Source organism: Nerophis ophidion, linkage group LG02 (genome assembly GCF_033978795.1).
Source record: "Nerophis ophidion isolate RoL-2023_Sa linkage group LG02, RoL_Noph_v1.0, whole genome shotgun sequence".
NCBI lineage: Eukaryota > Metazoa > Chordata > Actinopteri > Syngnathiformes > Syngnathidae > Nerophis > Nerophis ophidion.
Genome location: NC_084612.1, coordinates 45,371,198 through 45,390,324, shown reverse-complemented (window position 1 = coordinate 45,390,324; position 19,127 = coordinate 45,371,198). Strand labels below are relative to the sequence as shown.

At 40.8% G+C, this 19,127-nt stretch overlaps 1 protein-coding gene across 1 annotated transcript; it reads left to right on the top strand.

Annotated features, from left to right (window-relative positions):
• The first annotated feature begins 7,798 nt into the window (after window positions 1–7,798).
• LOC133548244 (hatching enzyme 1.2-like) lies at window positions 7,799–12,800 on the top strand. Its single transcript, XM_061893562.1, has 8 exons — window positions 7,799–7,817; window positions 7,892–7,960; window positions 9,132–9,287; window positions 11,813–11,933; window positions 12,007–12,185; window positions 12,283–12,364; window positions 12,451–12,575; window positions 12,677–12,800. Coding segments are annotated over exons 1-8 (753 nt in total). The 3' UTR covers window positions 12,679–12,800.
• The last annotated feature ends 6,327 nt before the right edge of the window (window positions 12,801–19,127 follow it).

The following is a 19,127-nucleotide window of genomic DNA, read 5'->3' as shown; positions in this document are numbered from 1 at the left end:
TTCTGTGTGGAGTTTGCATGTTCTCCCCGTGAATGCGTGGGTTCCCTCCGGGTACTCCGGCTTCCTCCCACTTCCAAAGACATGCACCTGGGGATAGGTTGATTGGCAACACTAAAATTGGCCCTAGTGTGTGAATGTTGTCTGTCTATCTGTGTTGGCCCTGTACATTCACGGGGGAGAACATGCAAACTCCACACAGAAAGTAAAAAGATGGATTCTCCAAAATGATCAACCCTTGGACAAGTAATTGTAAATACCTTTTTGATTCAAAAGGGAAGATAATGTCTCTGCCAGTTTCTAATAAAGTCGGCACATGTCTAATGATGTATGTAAGCACATTTTACCAAGGCAAGTGTTTCAAGTACATTAAGCGGTAGGAAATGGATGGCTATATCTTTTTACTTTTTTCTTGTTTCAATTCAACAAATAAAGCCTTATGCAAATGTCTTTGTTTAGTGGACAAATACAAACTGTGAACACTTTGGGTCATGACCCTTTCATTGGTAAAGGGCTTTTATTTGATTTCAAGAAGGGGCTAATAATTTTGATCTTAAATGTAAATGTAATAAAATCTATAGCCAGGAATATGAATGGATACTGAAAGTAAAATCAAATTAATAGAGCTGAGTAACCTATTCTTCTTCCCTGTGGTCTTTCTACTTTCAGTTCAGAGAGTTTCATTTGTCTCTAAAAAAAACTACCTAGATAAACGTGTGGATTCAGGATTTTTTTTTTAAGAATTCTATACTCTTGGGAAATCCAGCCTGGTGGGCATCTGCACTCTTTGGGGTCTTTTCTACCTCTAATAGTGTTTTTTTTTGTTTGTTTTTTAATTAATCATGACTCTCTCTCTCACTCCAGATGCTAGCTAGCCACAGCTGATCCTCACACCCAGTACTTCGGCTTACAAGTCCACCACTCTAGCAAACCACAAGAGACTTTGTGAATATCTAGGAAAATCTTCTATTATTTTTATCAGTGACAGAGCTGGGTAGGCTAGAAATATGTTTGTGGAAAACATTTCATATTAAGCCTTAATTACTTGACATACAGTATACATGCATTTTTTACACAAAACAGAGCCCCCAACAGATCACAGGGCCCAACGCACAGCGCATGATCTGCACACTGCCCTGCTTTTCCCCACACTATTGCTACAGGGCCCGGTATATGCTGTTTTCTGACTGCTTGCTTCTTTTACACATTTGTACATTTTAGGTTTGAATTGCCTTTTGTTTTCATGAAAATGGTTTTGTAAAGCTTTTAGAATACAAAACAGCCTTCCAATTCGCAGCCAGAAGGTTCTATGTTCATATCTAGCTCGAACCTCTCTATGTGAAGTGTGCATGTTTTATTTGCTTGTGTGTTTCCTTCCTCCTACATTCCAAAAACATGATAGATGAGTGACATTAGACTCATGGATAAGTGGTTAAAAAAGTATTACCTTGAGAATTTATTTGTATACAAACTATATAAGGCACAATGTTCAAGAGGGCCTTTTTGACTGCAGTTGTATTGATTGTGCAACCATATGTGCAAGACTCTTAGTCCAAAGAACCATGCCCACAAATAGAGAAGTTGCCGCAATACTAGTTTTTGCAACACTGTTTCAACAAAGTTTTGCAAATATGAGTATTTTAAAAAAGAAAAACACACAGTAAATGACAACGTTTACATACATATATATATATATATAAATATATATATATATATATATTTATGTATATATGTTTATAAAATGTATATATATATATATATATATATATATATATATATATATATATATATATATATTTATTTTTTTTATTATTATTTTTTTTTCCTGAAGAAACTCTCCTGAAGAAATCAATAAAGTACTATCTATCTATCCATCCAGCTATCTATCTATCTATCTATCTATATATATGTGTGTGTGTCTGTATGTAAATGTTGTCATTTATTGTGTGTGGGGGTTTTTCAATACTCATATTTGCAAAACATTGTATATATCCATCCATGTGTATATATCCATCTATCCATCCATCCACCTTCTTCCGCTTATCCGAGGTCGGGTGGCTGGGGCAGCAGCCTAAACAGGGAAGCCCAGACTTCCCTCTCCCCAGCCACTTCGTCCAGCTCCTCCCGGGGGACCCCGAGGCGTTCCCAGGCTAGCCTAGCCGGGAGAGATAGTCTTCCCTAAGTGTCCTGGGTCTTCCCCAGGACACCTCGATAGGGAGGTGTTCGGGTGGCATTCTGACTAGATGCCTGAACCACATCATTTGGCTCCTCTCAATGTGGAGGAGCAGCGACTTTACTTTTATTTTTTTATCAATCCAACAAAACAATACACAGCAATACCATAACAATGCAATCCAATTCCAAAACCAAACCTGACCCAGCAACACTCAGAAATGCAATAAACAGAGCAATTGAGAGGAGACAAAAACACGACACAGAACAAACCAAAAGTAGTGAAACAAAAATGAATATCATCAACAACAGTATCAATATTAGTTATAATTTCAGCATAGCAGTGATTACAAATCCCTCATTGACATTTATAAAAACATTTATAAAAAAAAAAAAAGTGTCACAGTGGTTTACACTTGCATCGCATCTCATTAGGTTGACAACACACTGTGTCCAATGTTTTCACAAAGATAAAATAAGTCATATTTTGGTTTGTTTAATAGTTAAAAGAAATGTACCTTATTGCAATCAGTTGATAAAACATTGTCCTTTAAAATTATAAAAGCTTTTTTTTTTTTTTAAATCTACTACTCTGCTAGCATGTCAGCAGACTGGGGTAGATCCTGCTGAAATCCTATGTATTGAATGAATACAGAATCCTTTTGAATTTGAAAAATATCAATTTTGAATCGAGAATCGAATCGAAAAAAATCGATATATTATCGAATCGTGACCCCAAGAATCGATATTGAATGGAATCGTGGGACACCCAAAGATTCAAAGCCCTAATATATATATATATGTGTATTTATATTTATATATATATATATATATATATATATATATATATATATATATATATATATATATTAGGGGTGTAACGGTACACAAAAATTTCGGTTCGGTACGTACCTCGGTTTAGAGGTCACGGTTCGGTTCATTTTCAGTACAGTAAGAAAACAACAAAATATAAATGTTTTGGTTATTTATTTACCAAATTTTTAAACAATGGCTTTATCCTTTTAACATTGGGAACACTATAATAATTCTACCCACGTTAATCCACATTAAACTGCCTCAAGTTGTTGCTTTGATTAAATAAAATGACAAAACCTTTCTTCTACATATAAAAAGTGCAACATTAAACAGTTTCAAGTCAACTCATCATGCTTAATTTATTACAGCATTTGGGACGCCTGTAGTTGACTTTTATTATACACATGCACAGACACACACACACACACTCACACACACACAGAAAAATGAGCTAACCTAGCGCTAAAAGCTAATTAGCCTTCACCTCAACCCAGAACTATGAGAGAGCTGAGCTGCAGTTTAAGTTTCTAGAAGGTCAACAGGCTCATAGTGATGTTAGTAATAGTTGTGACTGGGAAGTGTTTTTTATAATTTGGGAGTGTACGATGTCAACTGCTCACCTGCTAAACACATATCTGCTCATCTCGACGCCGGAGCACTGACTCCATGCTTTCTGAATACGCACTGCTGATTGGCTGTTACATCGCTCTGAATACGCCCTTCTGATTGGCTTTGTATGTAACCAATCAGATGGTTATGTGGGCGGGACAATGCTGGGTGCTCACTGCTCAGACAAAGGCAAACAGCACAGTAGCTTGTTAACTCTCTCTGACTTTAGATTACAAACTCCGATACACCCTCGTACCGAACCGAAACCCCCGTACCGAAACGGTTCAATACAAATACGTGTACCGTTACACCCCTAATATATATATATATATAAATATATATATAAACAGTTTCCCTTTAAGAGGTAGCATAGTAGCCTGAGAATAAAGATTACTTGTACTGTATGTATGATATACACATTTTGTAAATATATATACTGCGATGAGGTGGCGACTTGTCCAGGGTTTACCCCGCCTTCCGCCCGATTGTAGCTGAGATAGGCGCCAGCGCCCCCCGCGACCCCAAAAGGGAATAAGCGGTAGAAAATGGACGGATGGGATATATATATATATATATATATATATATATATATATATATATATATATATATATATATATATATATGTATGTGTGTGTGTGTGTGTGTGTGTGTGTGTGTGTGTGTGTGTGTGTGTATATATACATATATATATATATATATATATATATATATATATATATATATATACATTTTCTATTGCTTATTATATGTAAATATTTATCCATCCATCCATTTGCTACGGCTTATTCCCTTCGGGGTCGCAGGGGGTGCTGGAGCCTATCTCAGCTACAATCGGGCGGGAGGCGGGGTACACTCTGGACAAGTCGCCACCTCATCACAGGGCCAACACAGATAGACAGACAACATTCACACTCACATTCACACACTAGGGCCAATTTAGTGTTGCCAATCGACCTATCCCCAGGTGCATGTCTGTGGAAGTGGGAGGAAGCCGGAGTACCCGGAGGGAACCCACGCATTCACGGGGAGAACATGCAAACTCCACACAGAAAGATCCCGGGCAATATATACATATATATGTGTATTTACATATATATATATATATATATATATATAATTTTTTTTTTTTTACATATGAACATCAAATATGTTGTCTTTGTAGCATATTCAACTGAATATGGGTTGAAAAGGATTTGCAAATCATAGTATTCCGTTTGTATTTACATCCAACACAATTTCCCAACTCATATGGAAACAGGGTTTGTATATATATATATATATATATATATATATATAAATCAATCAATCAATCAATGTTTACTTATATAGCCCTAAATCACTAGTGTCTCAAAGGGCTGCACAAACCACGACACAAACCACTACGACATCCTCGGTAGGCCCACATAAGGGCAAGGAAAACTCACTATGTAAAACGCTTTAAGTCACTTGAGAAAAGCGCTATATAAATATAATTGACTTCACTTCACTTCTGGTCAGACAGGCTCGTATATGCACATGCATCCTCCGCTGTTGCCATTGCTAATATTGCTAAAAATCAAAGTATAGTTTGAATTTAAATATTTCAGTAGACTCGCCATGGAAGCGCATTCTGACAAAAAAATTGCATTTCTTTTAAAATATTGGGGTTTTTGATAGATTGATTGATTGATTTAAACTTTTATTAGTAGATGGCACAGTACAGTACATATTCTGTACAATGGACCACTAAATGGCAAAACCCAAATAAGTTTTTTTAACTTGTTTAAGTCGGGGTCCACGTTAATGGGTCTTTTTTTAATCATGCGAACAAGTTATAAACTGTGATTAATCATAATTATTAAAAACTCAAAAGCGCACTAGCTGTAATTAAAAAATAAAAGTTCTGACAACACTAATTGAGACATATCTATTGATGTTAAAACAGTTGTGAGCATTTGTTGTCACTGTTTGACCTAGAGGAGAGGTTTAGTCACTGTTTATCCTTGTGTTCACACAAATATGGAATATAAGTCAGGCATTGACATTATTTTATAAGTCAGTTAAACTCGGTTTGTGAGCTGTCATCTGAAATAAAACAAAAACTGACTTCCAACACAGCAGTTTTGAACAAATGTGCGATTCCCATGAACTTTTGCTATGCCTGTGCTCTAACCATATGCTACTGATTAGTGCAACTTTGACTGATTGGTTGCATTATCCCGTACATTGATAATCCATATTTGGGCATACTGACTCTGGTTAAAGTATATAAAAACCTGCGCACAAGCCTGTTCTGTCAAATCCAAGGAAGCAATCCAAGGTAAGCTTCAGCTGCAAAGTAGCAGAGAAATACATTCTACATGATATACTGCATGTTTTTCCATGACTGCAACCTTTTTGCTTGTTTTATGGTGAACGGTCATCAAGATATGTGCCCTGCAGGTCTGCTGAAATGGCTGTTTTGAAGTTCTCAGTTGTGGCTGTGCTGCTGCTGTCCGCCTACTGTTGGGCTGACAATCAGGTAACTGAATAGTCTATGGCAGTGGTCTCCAACCACCCAAACACAAGATACACTTACAATTAGTGCACCAACCCCAAAAATTCCCTTTTTCATGACAAAAAAAAAGATAACCCCGGGCCGCGGGACAAATTATCAAGCGTTGACTGGTCCACAAGTACAAAAAGGTTGGGGAACACTGGTCTACGGTACAAATTGTTAGGGTCAGCATAGCTCGGTTAGTAGACTGGCCGTGCCAGCAACTTGAGGGTTCCAGGTTCAATCCCCGCTTCCACCATCCTAGTCACTGCCGTCTGGGGTGCCGCTAGGGATTTGGGCCCCATGAAAATAATCTTTACAGGGCCCCTGTATCTTTACAGGACCCCTCTGTATTATAATTTCATCATCATTAGGGGCCTCTCTGGGCCCCCCTCCATCATGGGCCCCGAGAATCCGTCTTCTTTACCCCCCCTTTTCGGCGCCCCTGACTGCCGTTGTGTCCTTGGGCAAGACACTTTACCCACCTGCCCCCAGTGCCACCCAGACTGGTTTAAATTGTAACTTGGATAGTGGGTTTCGCTATGTAAAAGTGCTTTGAGTCACTAGAGAAAAGCGCTATATAAACATAATTCACTTCACTTATATTTTTTACAGGATGTACAATTACAATAACAATGTCTTTGTTGGAGATATCTGGATTTTATTCATAGGTGTTTTACAGCAAATCCTGTCTTTCTATAAATTAAACGATAGCTTTTTATCAAAACTTTCCTCTCCAGTTGATTAGCTAAAACAAACTCTTCTAAAACCAAGGTAGCACCGTCTGAGTCCAATAAGTTGAATATACGTTAGATATAAAAGATGTAATGTATGCATACTGTGTGATAGTTCTGTATGTACCTCTGGGTTAATTATAGGGACTGTAAGGAAAACAAATGCTAAACTAATTCAAATGTGTAACTGCTGTGTTAACAGCTTCAATGATTGTTAAAATAGAACATAAAAACTGTAAATTATTTGCTGGTAATTTCCCAAAACAACACAATTATCCTACAACATCTCATAAAGTCATCTTTTTCAGTAGTGTCTGTATTTCAGTGGGAAGGCCAAGTGTTCCCAAACATGAGACTTTAACGACAAAAGGTTTTTATTTTTTTATTTTAAAGCTCTGGCTTACAGTTGGTACTAATGCTAGCCATGATTTCAGCAAGACATCCATCCATTTTCTACTGCTTGTCCCTTTCGGGGTAGCGGGGGGTTGCTGGAGCCTATCTCAGCTGCTCTCGGGCGGTAGGCGGGGTAGACTCTGGACAAGTCGCCACAAGTAAGACTTGTTGGACGACATTTCAATCAATAAAGTACTATCTAACTATTTGTTTACCGAGTGGACTCACGTCTTCATTCACTCAATGTGTATTGCGCACGTACGTCTGTGTCAGAAGAAATCTATCTAACAATTAACCGTTACGCCTCTATTATACAGATTTGTGAAGCAATATTTCATCCAGTGCTTGTATTACGTGCTTGTCTTAGATCTACTCATTTAAATAGTGCTGAAGTGCAAATGTCAATACTGAAAGTGTTCAATTAAATCTAGGATTTGTTTTGCTTTTTTGTTCCTTGGCTTATGTCCCTCTGCCTCTCTAACTTATGTTTTCTCTCTCTCTCTCTCTCTCTCTCTCTCTCTCTCTCTCTCTCTCTCTCTCTCTCTCTCTCTCTCTCTCTCAATGTTTGCTGTGATAACAGGCAGGTATGTATCTAATATGATTTTATTTACCTACTGTACACATATTGTTATGTTTATGTTTATGTCACAAAAGATAGCATTGAAGAAGATGTGAGCGACCTTTCTGTGTCCGAACTTCTGGAGCGAGCCAACAGTAATCGCGGTGAGTACTCCCTAGCACATTTCACATAGTCTGTACATCCATCCATCCATCCATTTTCTACCGCTTATTCCTGTACAATTTTTCATTATTATGAGCAATAATTTTAAGAATGTTCTGATCAGTAAGGGTGGGGAAAATTATTGATTGTCCGATGCATCAGAATTGGGACCTAGATGTTTCTGAATCGATGGATCTGAATCGTCCAAACATGAATAATCTACGTATGTTAAATAAAGTAAGACAGGCGGTTCTAAAATGCTGATTGAGCTTGAACACACAGAGGGAAAGGAGTTTTTATCTGCATATTGCCTTCATATATGCGCAACCTGACTAGACTGGAGACATACTGTCTGAAAGCCTCAAAAAAAAATGAGCCATGAGTCAAAGAACACATAGCAACTTTTCTAGTTGATTGTTTTGTTAACTGGCATAGTTCAGGTGTACATAAACTCGGTAGGGAATACAATCTTGTATACACTTAATTATTATATATTGTGCAAATTTGTATTTTAGTTTATTGAGTTTATTTTTCATATAAAAAATATTCTGAATGTAATATTTGTAGGCAAGTTATATTCTGTTTTGTTAAAATGCTTATTTGCAAAAGGTTGATTTGCATGAAAGTTATCTGCATCTTGTGTTTTATTGTGCCACAAGGTTTCTTAGCCAAGACAACATTTAAAATAATGATGTCACTGTCAAAGCATTAGGAAAAGGTACAGTACCACGTTTGCAATGAAAACATAACCCAAATGAATTTATAATACAGCATTACCTACACATAGTATAAAGTAAATTGTTGAAACTCTGATTGAGCTCAGATCTTGTCTTCCAACTTCTGCCAGTAATTATTACCTTCATAGAACAAGTGACTTCTGAATATATATATATATATATATATATATATAGGTGTTCGGTTGGCATCCTGACCAGATACTCGAACCACCTTATCTAGCTCCTCTCGATGTGGAGTATATACATTTATGTATAATGTGTGTATACATATTTATATATACACATGTAACGCGCCAGTCTTTTGAACAGCTCTTTGAAATATATATACATATATATATAATTTGTGAATGAAAAACATATTCTTGTTTCAAAGACTATATGATTCATGGACAGAGTAATAAATCAGGTTTTAAAGAGACTGTGTGATGTTTTTCAGTCCGCTCTACTGATGAGCCACTCCTGATTGAGGGAGACATCGCCATCGACGGTGAGGCCGAGAGGAATGCTGACCCCTGTACCAGCCGTGGTTGCAAATGGGGCAAATACACCGATGGGAAGGTCTACATTCCTTATTACATCACCAATCACTTTTGTAAGTCTCATCTATGCATAATTACTATTTGATGGTTTACTCAAGTAGTTTCCATTATCCAGATGTGATTACTGTTTGTATTGTCTTATTAATAAATTTTTTTGCGCTATCTGCGCAGTCTTGCCCTCGCTTACGATCGTGTTATAATCTATCTCATTGTCTTGTCGTCACAAATCCTGCCAGTGGATGGTCTCATAGGTTTAGCACTTTATCTCGATGAAGACAGCCACATGTCCATTTCCCAATCGTTAGCCAACAGCTAGTTTGACGCTCCAGCACAAACGAAGCAAGGGGAAACAACATCAATGTATTCAATCGTCCGTGCGTGTTCTAAGACATTTGCACGTACGTGTAACGCTGCATGAAATGAAAGCAAATCTTGTAGGTCAAAACATTTTATGTTTTTACGTTCAATACATTTTAAAAACTTAAGATAATGTTGCACAATTCTATTGACACAAACCATAAAGCTCAACATGCTCAACATTTTGCATCATAGCAAGTTAGTCAAATTTGAGTTCCTGGCTACCTGTCTACAGCAGCCACAAAAATGTTCCCCGCAGAGAAGGGTATCCTCGTCTGTGGTGGCCACTTACATTGTATGTGTATAATATTGTATTCCTATAACGGCTAATATCAACATGTGCTGCAATAATGCATGATGTTGGAATTAGAGTCTCGGTTGTTGTTTTTTAATTGTTTATTATTTTTAGACTTTTTAGAACATTTTGGAACAATGTTATTTTCTTTTTATGAATTGCTTTCTTCCATAATGTTTTACTTTAATAGTTTAATATATAACTGCAATTAACGATGACGCTCTCTTGCGGGGCCTTGAGTAGTACACTTACATTTTAATATTATACCGCATCAACGAGCATTCTCCCTTATTTTTTCTCAAACCTTCAACAAATAAGCTTGTTGTCTAATCCAGTGGTTCTCAACATTTTTTCAGTGATGTACCACTTGTGAACATTTTTTTTTAATTCAAATACCCCCTAATCAGAGCAATGCATTTTTGGTTGAAAAAAAGAGATAAAGAAGTAAAATACAGCACTATGTCATCAGTTTCTGATTTATTAAATTGTAAAACAGTGCAAAATATTGCTCATTTGTAGTGTTTTTTGTTAAACTATTTAGAAAAAAAGATATACAATTAACTAAAAACGTGTTGAAAAATAAACAATTGATTCAGTTATAAAAAATAAAGATTTCTACACATAGAAGTAATCATCAACTTAAAGTGCCCTCTTTGGGGATTGTAATAGAGATCCATCTGGATTCATGAACTTAATTCTAAACATTTCTTCACAAAAAAAAAAATCTTTAACATCAATATTTATGGAACATGTCCACAAAACATCTAGCTGTCAACACTGAATATTGCATCGTTGTATTTTTTTTTTTACAGTTTATGAACTTACATTCATATTTTGTTGAAGTGTTATTCAATAAATATATTTATAAAGGATTTTTGAATTGTTGCTATTTTTAGAATATATATTTTTTAAATCTCACGTACCCCTTGGCATACCTTCAAGTACGCATACCCCATTTGAGAACCACTGATCTAATCTCACCATTTGAACACATTATCACCATTCCTGGGGTGAGGTGGCACAGATGGTAGAACGGCCGACCTGAAACTTGAGGGTTCCTAGTTTGATTCCAGCTTTCGCCATCCTAGTCACTGCTGTTGTGTCATTGAGTAAGATACTTTTCTCACCTTGCTCCCAGTGCCCCGCTCTCTGGTGTAAATGTGACTTCAGTGTCGGTGATGGGTTTCTCAATGTAAAGCGAAAAAAGCCTTATATAAATATAATTCACTTGACTTCACTCAACATCTCATTATTCATGTTCACTAATCAAATGCTTTCTGTTATATCCAGCTTCAGCGTGAGTTCGTCATGGCAACTTATTTGTTGCATATTATTACTTGTTTTTAATATTATTTGTATATAGGGATTTAATAAAGAAATTTCAAGATGAGTGCGCTTTTTCTGGCTTGAACACCTGCTCCCCAAAACCTCTACGCACACGCCTGTTAATATCTTGCTCTCTAATGGCCTTCAGCAAGTAACGCGCAGTTGCGCATCTTTGTGTGTTGTCAGTTAATGATCCAGCAATAACGGTAGCGATCACTGAACGTTTAACCAACTTTAACGTCATCATAACTCCTTTTCCGTTGCTTCTTTGGGACTGCTTGTGTGTGCGCATGTGCACCCTGTGTGTTAGTGTGGACTGGACAGGATGGTGTTCTTATTCTATGTTTTGGTTTTGAAATTTTAACTGTGAGCATATAACAAACAGCCCATTTAAGTGCTTGCGGTTTAAATTGGGTTTGTTGAATTTTTAGCTAAAGTTCTTCCAGTTTTGTGCATGTATTGCATGTGTATATCGTCGCATAGCAGTAACCATAGCAACATATTTGTAACCACGCCACCCTCTATACTAGGGTCTGGCAATTGTATATAATATATGGTAAAAAATACTACATGCCAACAAAATTATGTTAATATTTTTAGCCTCCCGTGAAAAGTCCATCATCGTCCGTGGACTGGAGTCCTTCTCCTCCTTTTCCTGTATCCGCTTCAGGCCCACCAGAAGCAGCGACCGTGACTGGCTCAGCATCGAATCCCAAAATGGGTAAAACAGTAAAATAATAACTGCAATAAACCTTTCCATGGCTCCTAGTTCTCATCAATTTGCCTTTGTCCAGATGCTACTCATTTGTTGGCCGCCGCGGAGGTAAGCAGGTTGTGTCTCTGGCCCGCCGGGGATGCCTCTATCATGGCACTGTCCAGCACGAGTTGCTCCACGCCCTGGGATTCAATCATGAGCAGACCCGCTCTGACAGGGACAACCACATCAGAGTTCTTCTGCAGAATGTTCAATCTGGTAATGCCGCTGAAGATTCATACCTGTTACAATAAATGTTCAAATCTGAGAGTTTTTGAAAAGTTAAATTTACAACTTTTCAACTTGTGTTTTTTAGGAATGGAGCACAACTTCAGAAAGATTGCTACACTCAACCAGGGCACTTCCTATGACTACAACTCTGTCATGCAATACCACAAGTATGAAAAAGTGCAATATTCTGATATTATTTGCTTGTGCTTTGTTCTGTGTTTTACATTGTGTCATGTGTGATGGGATGTTGTAGGTTTGCCTTCTCCAAGAACAACCAGCCCACCATGCTTCCCTATCCTAATAGCAACGTGGCCTTTGGCACTGCCAAGGAAATGAGCCGCGCTGACATCGCCAGGCTCAACACCCTCTACCAGTGTTGTGAGTGTTCACATTTACATATCAACAATATACTGTAATACTGTACTTACAATATAGTACAGTGTTCCTTTTCTGAGGTATATCTTCGTTAATTGTTTCAGAGGACAGCAGGTTTCAAAGTGACGACTGAAAGTCCGAGAGTCTTTTCTGCTTGTCTTCCAAGAGGCATCAGAGTTGCATCTTTGAACTCATCTTTGAATCACAAATAAATGAACTTCAACATGGCACTCTTTGTCATTGCATTGTGTGTTTTATGATATCCCCCACCTCCAAAGACATGCACCTGGGGACAGGTTGATTGGCAACACTAAATTGGCCCTAGTGTGTGAATGTTGTCTGTCTATCTGTGTTGGCCCTGCGATGAGGTGGCGACTTGTCCAGGGTGTACCCCGCCTACCGCCCGAATGCAGCTGAGATAGGTTCCAACGACCCCCCGCGACTCCAAAAGGGACAAGCGGTAGAAAATGGATGGATGGATGTTGTTCTTTGAAATCAAACAAATATAGCTTGGAGCAACTAAGAAATTAATATCTGTTAAGTTCACAACTCAGAACCATGAATGTTTAAAAGCAAATGATGGTCGATGTAAAACACACTAAATGGAACAAGTAATTGCACTTTATTCAAAATAATTGTGAATACATTGGCCATTTAGTCCATTAGTATTGTCAAATGTTTTTTTCTCACATTAATATTTTTTTTTATTTGGGTTAATCTGTTACGGTTCAGACTCCTGCCAGCACCGCTCGTCCATTTGTGCGCACCTCGGGACACGCCCACGGGCGCGCACAGCCAGGGACGAGCCGCGTGCGTCTCCGCCATGCAGCAGCCGTCAGCTGCAATCAATCACCGGCAATCTTCACACCTGACGGTAATAACGGAGCTGCCTTCATAAACCTGGACAACCTGCCATCACTCGACGGATTATAGTCTTCTGTTCGAGTACAGCAAGCCACGGCCTTCATGTTATCCTGCTCTTGCTGTGTTTGACCGTCCGTGTTTTGTTGTGTCATCCCCGCAGTACCCTCCGTCGTCTTTAAGGTGAGCTGTGCGTCTCACCTTTTTCCCTGGATCTCCCTCTGGACTCTTACTGCCTCCCTCAAAACTTGACTCCCCCTGCTTGGACACAGATCTTGCCTCTTCGCTCCTGTCCTACGGACTTCCGCGTTCCTTCGCGCTCGTCAACACTTTGGTAACACACACCTCAGCTAATCACACACATAACCTCACACCACATACACTTTTGGCTCTTGTCCACACTCCATTTCCTTAGTTTATTTTCTATTGTTTGATTATCATATATATGTATGGTTAATATATATATATATATATATATATATATATATATATATATATATATATATATATATATATATATATATATATATATATATATATATATATGTGTGTATATGTGTATATATATATATTAAATAATCTTTGGACACTACTGCTACCTGGTGTCAGTCTGCCATCACCTCCACATAGTAAAACATAACATAATCTTTTTTTACTCACAATATGTTACTTGATTACATAATCAAAATTAACTCACCAAAAAGATCCCGGATATTTTGAAAGAAATGCAATTTTATCGTCAAAATATCACAAACATTTTTTTAAATCTTCTACTTGAATATACATAATTTAGCGGTAATTATTTAATATATTAAGTCCAGTCAGAATATATTTTGAATTGAAATTTTTCGTGCGAGCGCACTAGTACGTATGCATTGACCTGATCACAGACTATATAACAACTTTAAGGTACCAATCCACAGTTAAGTTAAAGCAGCATGTGCATGTCCGTCCATCCATCCATCCATCTTCTTTCACTTATCCGAGGTCGGGTCGCGGGGGAAGCAGCCTAAGCAGGGAAGCCCAGACATTCATGTGTATATATATATATATATATATATATATCTATATCACTTTACGACATGCAAATTTACAAGGGTATTGACGATACTGTTTCCAAGTGTATTTAGAGTAAAATCATCGTAAACTGTCCACCAATGTCATCAGTCACTTGTCAACAGAGTACCAGCTAGATAAACATTTTTACTACAAAGTTAACATGAGTGGAAATTTTTATAAAGATTGAAGTGGAGCGGCAAAGCGCTGAGAAAATGAAAAAAAAAGGAGATGAAGAAAAGCTAAATAGCAAATATTAAGACACCTTATTCTTTTTTCATCTTGGAGATGAACCTGACGTTGTTGGCAGCGATTCAGGTCCGCCAATATCGCTTGCACAGTCAGGGAGCCAAGTTTATAGGTAGCAATTCTAACCATCACTACACTATACACAATGTGTGAGTTAGTTGTAAAATCTGAGGAGCACATTGGGACAGGAGAGCAAAGTGGACTTTCCATAGAGAATGAGAGCACAAATAAAATGGACATACAGAGTACCGTAGAACAGTGGTTCTAAAATGGGGGTACTTGAAGGTATGCCGAGGGGTACGTGAGATTTTTTTTAAGATATTCTAAAAATAGCAACAATTCAAAAATCCTTTATATATGTATTGAATAATACTTCAACACAATATGAATGTAAGTTCATAAACTGTGAAAAAAAAATACAACAATGCAATATTCAGTGTTGACAGCTAGATTTTTTTGTGGACATGTTCCATAAGTATTGATGTCAAACATTTATTTTTTGTGAAGAAATGTTTAAAATTAAGTTCATGAATCCAGATGGATCTTTTACCATCCCCAAAGAGGGCACTTTAAGTTGATGATTACTTCTATGTGTAGAAATCTTTATTTATAATTGAATCAGCTCGAAGACCTCTATGAAGAAGACAAAACATGGACCCAGATTTCCCTTGCCCGGACGCGGGTCACCGGGGCCCCCCTCTGGAGCCAGGCCCGGAGGTGGGGCACGATGGCGAGCGCCTGGTGGCCCGAAGAGGCAACGTGGGTCACCCCTCCAATGGGCTCACCACCCATAGCAGGGGCCATAGAGGTCGGGTGCAATGTGAGCTGGGCGGCAGCCGAAGGCAGGGCACTTGGCGGTCCGATCCTCGGCTACAGAAGCTAGCTCTTGGGACGTGGATCGTCACCTCACTGGGGGGGAAAGAGCCTGAGCTAGTGCGCGAAGTCGAGAAATTCCGGCTGGATATAGTCGGACTCACTTCGACGCACAGCAAGGGCTCTGGAACCACTTCTCTCGAGAGGGACTGGACCCTCTTCCACTCTGGCGTTGCCAGCAGTGAGAGGCGACGGGCTGGGGTGGCAATTCTGGTTGCCCCCCGGCTTAAAGCCTGCACGTTGGAGTTCAACCCGGTGGACGAAAGGGTAGCCTCCCTCCGCCTTCGGGTGGGGGGACGGGTCCTGACTCTTGTTTGTGCTTACGCACCAAACAGCAGTTCAGAGTACCCACCCTTTTTGGGTACACTCGAGGGAGTACTGGAAAGTGCTCCCCCGGGTGATTCCCTTGTCCTACTGGGGGACTTCAACGCTCATGTTGGCAACGACAGTGAAACCTGGAGAGGCGTGATTGGGAAGAATGGCCGCCCGGATCTGAACCCGAGTGGTGTTTTGTTATTGGACTTTTGTGCTCGTCACAATTTGTCCATTACAAACACCATGTTCAAACATAAGGGTGTCCATATGCGCACTTGGCACCAGGACACCCTAGGCCGCAGTTCCATGATCGACTTTGTAGTTGTGTCATTGGATTTGCGGCCTTATGTCTTGGACACTCGGGTGAAGAGAGGGGCGGAGCTTTCTACCGATCACCACCTGGTGGTGAGTTGGCTGCGATGGTGGGGGAGGATGCCGGACCGACCTGGCAGGCCCAAACGCATTGTGAGGGTCTGCTGGGAACGTCTGGCAGAGTCTCCTGTCAGAGAAAGTTTCAATTCCCACCTCCGGAAGAACTTCGAACATGTCACGAGGGAGGTGCTGGACATTGAGTCCGAGTGGACCATGTTCCGCACCTCTATTGTCGAGGCGGCTGATCGGAGCTGTGGCCGCAAGGTAGTTGGTGCCTGTCGGGGCGGCAATCCTAAAACCCCCTGGTGGACACCAGTGGTGAGAGATGCCGTCAAGCTGAAGAAGGAGTCCTATCGGGTCCTTTTGGCTCATAGGACTCCGGAGGCAGTGGACAGGTACCGACAGGCCGAGCGGTGTGCGGCTTCAGCGGTCGCTGAGGCAAAAACTCAGACATGGGAGGAGTTCGGGGAAGCCATGGAAAACGACTTCCGGACGGCTTCGAAGCGATTCTGGACCACCGTCCGCCGCCTCAGGAAGGGGAAGCAGTGCACTATCAACACCTTGTATGGTGCAGATGGTGTTCTGCTGACCTCAACTGCGGATGTTGTGGATAGGTGGAAGGAATACCTCGAAGACCTCCTCAATCCCACCAACACGTCTTCCTATGAGGAAGTAGTGCCTGGGGAATGTGTGGTGGACTCTCCTATTTCTGGGGCTGAGGTTGCTGAGGTAGTTAAAAAGCTTCTCGGTGGCAAGGCCCCGGGGGTGGACGAGACCCGCCCGGAGTTCCTTAAGGCTCTGGATGCTGTGGGGCTGTCTTGGTTGACAAGACTCCGCAGCATCGCGTGGACATCAGGGGCGGTACCTCTGGATTGGCAGACCGGGGTGGTGGTTCCTCTCTTTAAGAAGGGGGACCGGAGGGTGTGTTCCAACTATTGTGGTATCACACTCCTCAGCCTTCCCGTTAAAGTTTATTCAGGTGTACTGGAGAGGGGGCTACGCCGGATAGTCGGGCCTCGGATTCAGGAGGAACAGTGTGGTTTTCGTCCTGGTCGTGGAACTGTGGACCAGCTCTGTGCTCTCGGCAGGGTTCTTGGGGGTGCATGGGAGTTTGCCCAACCAGTCTACATGTGCTTTGTGGACTTGGAGAAGGCATTCGACCGTGTCCCTCGGGAAGTCCTGTGGGGAGTGCTCAGAGAGTATGGGGTATCGGACTGTGTTATTGTGGCGGTCCGCTCCCTGTACGATCAGTGCCAGAGCTTGGTCCGCATTGCCGGCAGTAAGTCGAACACATTTCCAGTGAGGGTTGGACTCCGCCAAGGCTGTCCTTTGTCACTGATTCTGTTCATAACTTATATGGACAGAATTTCTAGGCGCAGTCAAGGCGTTGAGGGGTTTCGGTTTGGTGAATGCAGGATTAGGTCTCTGCTTTTTGCAGATGATGTGGTCCTGATGGCTTCATCTGACCGGGATCTTCAGCTCTGACTGGATCGGTTCGCAGCCGAGTGTGAAGCGACCGGAATGAGAATCAGCACCTCCAAGTCCGAGTCCATGGTTCTCGCCCGGAAAAGGGTGGAGTGCCATCTCCGGGTTGGAGAGGAGACCCTGCCCCAAGTGGAGGAGTTCAAGTACCTAAGAGTCTTGTTCACGAGTGAGGGAAGAGTGGATCGTGAGATCGACAGGCGGATCAGTGCGGCGTCTTCAGTAATGCGGACGTTGTACCGATTCGTTGTGGTGAAGAAGGAGCTGAGCCGGAAGGCAAAGCTCTCAATTTACCGGTCGATCTACGTTCCCACCCTCACCTATGGTCATGAGCTTTGGGTCATGACCGAAAGGATAAGATCACGGGTACAAGCGGCCGAAATGAGTTTCCCCCGCCGGATGGCGGGGCTCTCCCTTAGAGATAGGGTGAGAAGCTCTGCCATCCGGGAGGAGCTCAAAGTAAAGCCGCTGCTCCTCCACATCGAGAGGAGCCAGATGAGGTGGTTCGGGCATCTGGTCAGGATGCCACCCGAACGCCTCCCTAGGGAGGTGTTTAGGGCACGTCCAACCGGTAGGAGGCCACGGGGAAGACCCAGGACACGTTGGGAAGACTACGTCTCCCGGCTAGCCTGGGAACGCCTCGGGATCCCCCAGGAAGAGCTAGACGAAGTGGCTGGGGAAAGGGAAGTCTGGGTTTCCCTGCTTAGGCTGTTGCCCCAGCGACCCGACCTCGGATAAGCGGAAGAAGATGGATGGATGGATGAATCACTTGTCTGCGATGAGGCGGCGACTTGTCCAGGGTGTACTCCCCCTTCCGCCCGATTGTAGCTGAGATAGGCCCCAGCAACCCCAAAGGGAATAAGTGGTAGGAAATGGATGGAAGAATCGCTTGTTTATTTTTCAACAAGTTTTTTGTTATTTTTATATCTTTTTTTCCAAATAGTTCAAGAAAGACCACTACAAATTAGCAATATTTTGCACTGTTATACATTTTAATAAATCAGAAACTGATGACATAGAGATGTATTTTACTTCTTTATCTCTTTTTTTTCAACCAAAAATGCTTTGCTATGATTAGGGGGTACTTTAATTAAATATACGTTCACAGGGGGTACATCACTGAAAAAAGGTTGAGAACCACTGCCGTAGACTACTTCGCGGAGCGCAACGCTATGTCATATTGAAATTGTGTTTGTATGTGATCATATGGGCTGCTGGGCCAGTTTTACTAAACTTTATAGATATTGATATCGGCTACTACTACTGCGCTCTCATCAGTTGCAATACCGGAGTTAAATTGTGTGTCAGACTAACCATGTTGCTCTCCGTGGTGCTGAAAATTGTAAG